At 39.3% G+C, this 9,626-nt stretch overlaps 1 protein-coding gene across 1 annotated transcript in view; it reads left to right on the top strand.

The window, feature by feature from the left end:
- The first annotated feature begins 8,405 nt into the window (after positions 1-8,405).
- The window catches only part of Hrg (histidine rich glycoprotein), an 11,849-nt gene continuing 10,628 nt past the window's right edge, over positions 8,406-9,626 (top strand). Inside the window, exon 1 of the mRNA XM_008823649.2 lies at positions 8,406-8,651. Coding sequence (XP_008821871.1) covers positions 8,436-8,651 — 216 coding nt within the window. The 5' untranslated portion in view covers positions 8,406-8,435. The remainder of the gene's footprint in view (positions 8,652-9,626) is intronic.

The raw sequence follows: 9,626 nt of genomic DNA on the forward strand, positions 1-9,626 counted from the left end.
TACAACCTAACCCTTGGGAGGTTTGTATGTCTCATTCTTTAATGATCTCTTCACTAGAAATCACTGTAAGCAGTCTCTGCCTTGTATTTTACTTCAATATTATTCTAATATTTGAAAAACTGTATATAAAACAAAATTTTAATATATTTTAAGGATCACTGAAGCTATTTTAGTGAAATTTTATTGTTATTCATTTTAAAAAGCAATGAATGTTTAGAATATCTTTTTCGTGTCTACATTTTTATGAATAAATTTTGCCTGTCTTTAAGTATAAAAAAACAAAAAAGCCATAAAAAGAATAATATATAAAATTACATATATATTTTTTTAAATGTAAAAATCTGCTGGTTTTAAAGAGGAAGTAGTAGTTTTAAAAAGTCCTTAAAATCTTTATATTTATATATGCTCACATACATACAAAACATATCTAAAAGCACAGAGATAAGTCATCTTTTTAATCCTTGGAATAAAGAGTTTAGCATCTCAGGATGGCAATTAGTCATAGGAAAAACTGTGCCCCGGAACAGAAGTGAGTAACTCTTAAAATTAACTTATATGCTCAGGCAATAGGAACCACATTCTAGAACCAAAATTGAGACCAGGATCAAGGAAATAGCATCTTGACTAGAACTATGTAATCAAGCATATCTTGTCTTTAAAAAAAGAAAAAAGAAAAAAGATTCATATTAATTCTCTTTAAAAAATATGTAGGCCCATTAGTCACCTCTACTTTTTCACCAAAGTGGTCACATGAATCTAACCTCCTCTCTTAGTCCTTTACCACTATTCTGTTCTTGTAATCGGCATGATAATAAGGTGGCTAAGTTTACTTAGTCTGTTGGTGTTGGAATCTTTTCCCTTAAAATTTAATTTTATTATGAGACAAAATGAAGCTGGGCTAATTTAACTACTTACCTTTACATGAACACTTACTATAAGGCAGTAGACAGTGTATACATGCAATCATACATATGATAGATTTTTAGCAACCAAGATTTTGTGATCACTTTTTGTTGAGATTATATCTCCTGTAATCCTCATAGTAAAAAGGAAAGTTAAAACAAAAATATTTACCACACATATATATCCATTATTTTACATGTAGTCTAACCTTAATTAAAATCTTACATTTTCACAATAGCTAAAGAATGGAAGCATCCTAAATGTCCCTCAACTGATGAATGGATAATGTAAATAATAAATTAAAAAATTAAAAAATATTTTTTAAAAATGAAAAAAAAAATCTGTTGGTTTTAAAGAGGCAGTGGTGGTTTAAAAAAAAAGTCCTCAAAAATCCTTAAAATGCTTTTATTTACATATTCATACATACATACAAAACATATCTAAAAGCACAGAGATAACTCCTAACTTCATTTACACAATGGAGTCCTATTCATCCATAAAGAAAGATGAAATCATGAAATTTGCAGATAAATGAATGGAACTAGAAACTGTTAGTAAAGTAACACAGACTCTGAAAAAAAAAAAGGCACGTTCTCGCTCACATGTGGATCTTAGCACCAAATACTTACACGTGAGTATATATCCTAATATAACCACAGGAGCCAAGAAAATGGAAAGAAATCATAGGGGTTAAGGGAAAGAAGGAGTCGAAGAGACAGGGATAGGAGGAGACAAGAGTTACCTAGGATGAAATGAGGAAAATGGGGACATTTAACAGGGAAAGGAAGAGGAACCACGGGAGTAAGGGGAAGACGCTCAAAAGAGGGGGGGGGGGATAATAGGAGGCTGGTATTATCAAGGGGGAAATTGGGAAAATGGGGGTATTTTAACTGGGGAGAGAGGAGGGAGGGTTATATAGGGAGATAGAGGGGAGAGATAAATAATGTTACATGGTTTGAAAAACCAGAAGGAAATGCATTAGTTCAAAAGCCTACTGGAAAAAAAAGATACAATATCTGCACATGAGTGCATGTGTATAGCTGACGGCTGTATAACAATAATCACAGTGCCAGACAGGCGAAACCTCCCTTCGAGTTGTTGGTCAGGACAGCCCAAGAGACTCCCAAAATAACACAGGCTATTGCCACAGCCCTTGATTCCCTCCTAGAACTTGAAGGTACCCTATTGCCAAAGACAAGACATACTTTGGACACATGACTTGGAGCAATGAAGTTGAAACTCACACACACACACACACACACACACACACACACACACTAATGTACAGCAATCCCACTCCTTCATATTTACGAAATGAGCTAAAAATGTCTGTCTACACAGAAACCCACATATGGATATTTATAGCAAATCTACTCATCATTGGCAAAATTTGGAAGTGGCACAGATGTCCATCGATAATTAGTAGTGAGTAGATAAATAAATGTGGTATATCCAGACAATGGAATGTTACTTGGCACCTAAAAAGAAATATGATGCTAAGCCATGAAAAGATGTGGTGGAAGCTTAAATACATATTACTGATCAATTGGGGTTGAGGATTTAGCTCAGTGGTAGTGTGCTTGCCTAGCAAGTGCAAGGCCCTGGGTTCAGTCCTCAGCTCTGAAAAAAAAAAAAGACAAAATAACGTATTACTGATCAAAAGAAACTGATCTCAATGGCAATGTTTATCACCTCTACTAAGTAACATGACATAAAATTTTATGCTTCCTCCTCAAATATAATTCATTTTTTAAATTTGTTGATTTTTTTTGTGTGTGGATATATCACACAGAACATCGCAAACCATCTTATTCAACTATACACCCACTTCCCAATATAGTTATACAATATTGAACTCAGTGTAAGCCCTATAAGATATAAAACTGAATGCTTTTAACCTTTAAAATGATCTGCATTTCATTTTAAAATATACTGTTTCTTACAGAAAGACTCATTGTTTTGGGTGATAACACTGAGATGTTGGTGCATGCATCTCTAATCTGTATGTATCTGATTATTACTAGTCATTATCGGTTGCACTCAGATCCTTGGCACCTGTGTATGTCTATAAAGTTATGTTAAAGTTGTAGTGAAATGCTTCTTCTAAAAATTTTTTTTAATTAAAAAAAAAAAGAAACTGACCTAAGAGGCCTTTAGCTGTTTGGTTCCAACTATATGCCGCCCTGAAAAGGCAGGACTATAAAGATCAGTGGTTTCCAGGAACCTGAGAGGAAGAGTTCGTGAACAGGTGGAGCACAGAGGACTTTCAGGGCAAAGAAACCATTTTTAAATATTTTATTTATTTATTTTTATTTTATGTGTATGAGTATATTGCTTGCATGTAGGTAGGTACACCCATGTCACACAGTGCTGAGGAGGGCAGAAGAGGGCATCAGATTCCCTGGAACTGGAGTTATGGATGGTTGTTAGCTGCCATGTGGGTGCTGGGAATTGAACCTGGGTCTTCTGCAAGAGCAGCCAGTGCTCTTAACTGCTGAGCCATCTCTCCAGTCAAAGAAACTATTTTATATGATATTATGATGGTAAATATCTGTCCTTACACATTTGTCAAAAAACATGGAAAATACCCCAATGAGAGAAGAGTTTTTTTCTGATGTAAATTGTGGGCATTGGATGATAATGATGGGGCATTGCCCGCTCACTGACTGTAACAGATGTGCCTCTCTGAGTCCTGATGCTCAGAGGGAGGCTATGAGTGAGTAGGGAATGGATAGGACTGTGTCACACTTTCCACCTAACTGCTACGAACCTTAAATTGCTGTTAAAAATTCTGATTCAAAGGTAAAGGAACAAAATTAATGCATTAAATGTCTAATAAAACTTACTTCTTTTGAAAAATCTGATCCCTGTCAAAAAAAAAAAAAAAAAAGTTCGAATGAGCCCCAAGGAAATACTCCCAGGTTTACAAGCTATCTACTGTGGTATTATTGGTGAATGTGAAATACATTATATAAAACATATACATACATGTGGTAGTAACTGCTAGTTTTGTTGTGAGCTTCTTTATAGTGTAGATAAAGATAAGTTCACTGAGTCATATGCTCCTCTTGTGACTTGGGCAAAAGGCATAAAGGCCTTATTTGTCCTGCTCTTCCCTTGCCCTGGACTAGAATGATGTATGTGTGGGTGTGGGTGTATGGTACCTAACGTGCTGGTAGCAACAATTATCCATTGGAAAGAACAAAGCTATAAAGATTATCCCATTTGTGTTGTAAATAATAGATGGGATTCAATTGATACATCTTTGTGTGTGCGGGGGTGTGCACATGTATGTGTGTGTGTACGTGCATGTGTGTGTGTGTTGGTATAGTCTAGGGATCAGAAAGGGCAAAATTCTGTAGTAAGAGTCCAACTTTTACTTCCCCATTTCATGCTGAATATACTGTTTCAGTAAGGCAGACTGAGCCCTTGTTTGAGCACAATTCCAAGAGAATTGTGAAGGAACAAGTTCTCAGCAATTCAGGTCCACTCGGCCTAAAAAGGGATGCTGAGCCAGTGTGGTGGTGCACACCTTTAATTCCAGCACTTGGGAGGCAGAGGCAGGTGGATCTCTGTGAGTTCAAGGCCAGCCTGGTCTACATAGTGAGTTCCAGGACAGCTGGGGCTACAGGGAGACCCTGTCTCAAAAAGACCGTTTTTAAAAAACCAGAAAAAAAAGAAAAAGAAAAAGAAAAAGAGGGTGCTGAGTCAGGCTGCTTATTTATTACATAGCTGTGATGTGGATTCATATAGTAAATGATGCATAATATACACTGTCACATAAGCCCCCAAAATAATCCTCCTGAAGGACATTTAATAATCAGGCAAATTCTCACAGCATAACCTTCAGGGAAACAGTGTTTAAACCCTATAAAACAGGAAATTGTTAAAAGTCTCTCCTTTGCGAAAAGTTTTGAGACAAAATGTTGGGAGACCTAATTTTTTTTTTTTTTGAGACAGGGTCTCCCTCTAGTCTCATCTGGCTTCAAAGTCACAGAAATCTACCTGCCTCTATCTCCCAAATGCTCTGATTTAAAGGCATGTGCCACCACACCTGAATCAAGACTTCATTTTTATTTTACAAGAGTCTGTGATATTCTCTTTATTTTGTGCAAGGTTTATATTTATAACTAAACATTGTACAATTAAAATAACTTGAAATTTTAAAATTCTAAAAAAAAGCCAGGTGTGGTGGCGCATGCCTTTAATCCCAGCACTCGGGAGGCAGAGGCAGGTGAATCTCCGTGAGTTCAAGGCCAGCCTGGTCTACATAGTGAGTTCCAGTTCCAGCTGGGGCTACCAGGAGACCCTGTCTGAAAAAGACCAAAAAAAAAAAATTCTAAAAAAAAACCCAAAACCAACATTTATATAATTTGTACACTTTCTATTAATATCTAAAAATGGAAGTTACAAGAAAACTAATAATACAAAGAAAAAGATCGTCTGCACATAAAAGAATAATCTGATGATACCAAGCATATTTTCTTATTTATTATTTTATTTATTTATTTTGTAGGTGAGTTGTGGGTATGGTATGAGCATGGGTATATGTGTGCCACATTGTGTGTGTGGAGGTCTGAGGAAAACTTTCAAGTCAGCTTCAGGGCTGGAGAGACAGTTCAGGCGCTAAGAACGCTTACTGCTCTTCCAAAGGGATGAGATTCCATTCCCAGCACCCACATGGCAACTAACAACGTTCCTTAGCTCCAGCTCCAGGGGATCTGACATCCTCTTCTGGCCTCCACAGGCACTGTATGTGCAGGTGCACTTGTATTAATGCAGGCAAAGCACCCATACACAAAACATAAAAATAAAATCTTAAAAAGAGAATCAGTTCTCTCCTCCCATCATGTAGGCTCTATGGATCAAACTTAGTTCATCAGTGTTAGTGGCAAGTGTCCTTAACTTCTGAGTCATCTGACTGGCCCCAAACACACACACACACACACACACACACACACACACACACACACTCAGAAAAGGTCTATGAGGAATTATGTATTTTAAATGGCTGATTTTTCTCATGGTGGTGGCATTAGAAGTGAATTTTCTTGGTTGTAAGCCTGAACCTTTAACAGCTGTGCCAGCTCTCCAGCCCAAGGTGAATTTTCTTTATGCCTTCTCATTTTACACATTTTTACAAAGAATCTTTATTCTCTTATGAGAGAGAAAAAGAGCCCTTTGAAAGAATAAGAATTCTATGGGTGTGATGGCACAAATCCTAGCACTTGTGGGGTCTGAGGCAAGAGGATCAAGAGTTTGAGGCTAGCCTGGGATAAATGCCCAGACTTTATAGCAGGGCCAATGAGATGACTCAGCAGGTAAAGGTACTTGTCACCAAGGCTGATGACCTGAGTTCATCCCCAGGATCTGAAGAGTGGAGGAGAGAACTCAGTCCCACAAGTTCTCTGACCTCCATACATACGATGTGGCATGTCTGCACATGAACACACACATGAACGTACGCACAAACAAATAAAAATACAATAAAAATTAAACAAAGTAAAAGCCCTTCTTTCAGCTGACTACCTGACAGCTTCCTGATAGCCAAACACCTGGACAGCACCTGAATAACAGCGTGAGCCTGCGGAAGCGAGATCCACCTGCTCCAGTCTGCCCAGGACCATCTGTGAAGATTTACCATTCCTCCATCTGTGTCATGTCTCAGCCTATTCTCTGATTCCAGACTACCCACGAAGCTTTTCCAAAGCCACTAGGTGCCTTCCTCAAAGCCAAATGCCACTGCCTAGAGCATTAGACGATCCCCCAGAGCAGACATATATCTCCTATCTGCCATCTTCTGCCTCTTCCCAACCATCACCATTCCAGCATCTTTAACCTGAACCAGCCATTATTGGAATGGCATCATTACAATTGAATCTGTCTTTAGGATTCAATACAGCAAGGGAAGGAAATGTAAGGTTCCCGCGGGAGCCTTTAGGTCTCAGCAAAACAGTACTGTAAAAAAGGCATATTCTCATGCTTGGTGCCTCTTCCCAGTCCCTCTGCGTTCCCATGCCTTAATCTACCCTAGCACTGGATTCACCAAGCACTTCATATTGTGCAGTCAATATAGCAGTAGTCAGAAGGTTTGATTAGGAGGCTCTGCTCACTGGAGCATAAAGTAGTTTTGTTTTACTCTGTTGCTTTCCCTTGCCCCGTTGGGTTGCAGCTCTTTAACAAACCTTTGAGCCAATTCCACATTATTCCTGTGATTCTGAATTACACTGGAGTGGACCCATTTGGGTCTTCAAAAGTCAGTGCTGATGGTACTAAAAATCTGGTCTCAAATTCTGTTCTAAATATGTTTCTTCCACATCTACAACCAACCTGTGACGTTTGGGAGTGAGGTCTAACTTTTATATTGGTTCCTGGCTCTGTCTCTGTCTTCAAATTCTTCTGCCTCATCAGTTCTGTGTAGAGCCCCAGTCTTCAGTCTTGACTGCACTTTGGAATTATCTAGGAATTTGAAAACTGCCCAAAGTGGTCCATGTCTAGAGAGTTTTATTCTAGCTGAAGGGATCTGGACACTTAGGTTGGTTTTCCCCTGTGCTGTAGTAGTGGCCATCAAACCCAGTATCTTTCACAGGCTAGGCAGGGACTCTACTACTGAGCTGCATCTCCAGCCCAACATAAAACTTTTCTTATAACTTGTTGAGTGCTTCTAATATGAAGCTAAGGTGAAGGATCATTGCTAGAAACTGTTATAGTTCAGAGAGAAGGGGGATGCTGCCTAAGAGATTGGCTGTTTGGGAGTATTGGGGAGGAAACCTAGGCTGGCTCTTTCGGGTCCTTTCTGAATTGCAACTTCTGCAGACATGGAAGTTCCTCACTTTGGAGACTCTGCTGTATCCAGTCCTGTTTCCCAATGGGGATAGGCATCCAATTGCTCAACTTGTCCACCACTGTCCTCTTCCATATGAGACAGTTCTTTCTGACATGCCTCAAAAGCCACACATAACTGGGATGACATGGAGACACCTAATTACTCCCACAAACACTATGTAATAAGTAATGCTATTCAGCTCTTAACTCTGTGCCCAAAATTGCACTGATTGTCTTATATATGCCTTTTTATTCAGTACATGAGACTGCCAAGAGGTATCAATTCCTATTTTATCAGTGAAGTTTTATAGCATTGCACAATAAGAAAGTAACAGAGCCAGGGTTAGAAATTGAGATATGACTGGCTGTGTTCAACTAAGGAGTTTTAGGGCCATAATCCAAAGAGGCAGCTAGTGGTCGTGATTTCCAGCTGAGACAGTTGGGTAGGAGGGAAATTACCCCACCTTTGTCCCCATACCCACACAGGTACTTCTAGTCAAAACAGTCTAGATCTACTGCTTGCTACACTCAGCCAAGTCTGTGCCAGTTCTGTGTCTCAAGTTCCTGTCCCCAGGAGCTGCTAATCATTTACAGTCTGTTGACAGATATTTGAACCAGGGGTCAAGGTGAACAGCCCCAGTTATACAACAAAAATCTATAAAGACTTTTATCAATTGTGTGCGCGTTTCACTATAAAACTCTCTGCCATGGTGGCCTACGATCCAGGATGGCTTAGCACAATGAAGGTGCTCAGCATAGTGCTGCTTCTAGTCACCTTGCGGGGCTCTTGGGCCCTGAGTCCCACCAACTGTGAAGCTGCCGAGCCCATGGCTGAGAAAACCCTAGACCTGATCAATAGAGGGCGGAAGAATGGCTATCTTTTCCAGTTACTGCGGGTCGCTGATGCCCACTTGGACATAGTGGTGAGAAATGGCCAATGGCAGAACTGATTTGGGAGACCATATGTAGGGGCAAAGGGGACTTGAGCCCCTGAGTCTACTGCTTGGCACAACTAATGGTTTTGGTAAAGGTTTTAGTTTCTGAAGCTCCTGTAAATGGTTAGTTTTGCATTTAATATCTGTTATTGGTATGTCATTAAGTATGAATCCATCTGTAAGTATTTATGCTGAATCCAATAGTATGATAAGCATTTTGAGAGAAAACGAGAATTAACTGTGAACCTCAAGGAAATAACAGTCTGCTGAAACACATAGGCCAGCAATGTAAAATAGCACACATTAAGTGAGCACATGCATGCAGAGATACCAGAGCAGTTTAATGGTGGGCTCTGCTGAGTTCAAAAGAATGGGCAGGATTTGAACAGTTGTATTCTAGGCACATCACCTGCTCTAGGTGGGTAAGGAGTAGAAATGAATGTGTGTATTAGGGAACAATTGAGTGAGCAGATAGGCTCATACAGAAGTTCATTTGAGCACTAGAAGTTGGAAGTGAAACTGTGGGTATATCTTGAAGCCAAGCAAACCTATTATCTTCACTTAGATTATATATGTCTTTAGAGTGGAAATGATAGGATGATAGAGACAATGGAGAGATGCTGACTCCTCCCCCTGCAGCAAACTAGTACTACTACTAGTACTACAACTACCAGTATTATTAAAAATAATAACTTATATTTTGTCTGGTAGCATGTCAGCAGGGAGATCAGACCTTGGACTACTTACTACAGAAGACAAGAAGAGCAATTTATGCTTTTTAAAGCATTACAGAGAGAAACACTGAAAAATGCAGAAAACAGGGTTGGAGAGATGGTTCAGCAGTTAAAAGAGCAGTGGCTGCTCTTGCAGAAGACCCAGGTTTGCTTCCCAGCACCTACACGGTGGCTAACAACCACCTGTAACTCCAGTTCCAGGGAATCCAATGCCCTCTTCTGACCTCTG

Source organism: Nannospalax galili, unplaced genomic scaffold, assembly GCF_000622305.1.
Source record: "Nannospalax galili isolate Female #2095 unplaced genomic scaffold, S.galili_v1.0 scaffold1349, whole genome shotgun sequence".
NCBI lineage: Eukaryota > Metazoa > Chordata > Mammalia > Rodentia > Spalacidae > Nannospalax > Nannospalax galili.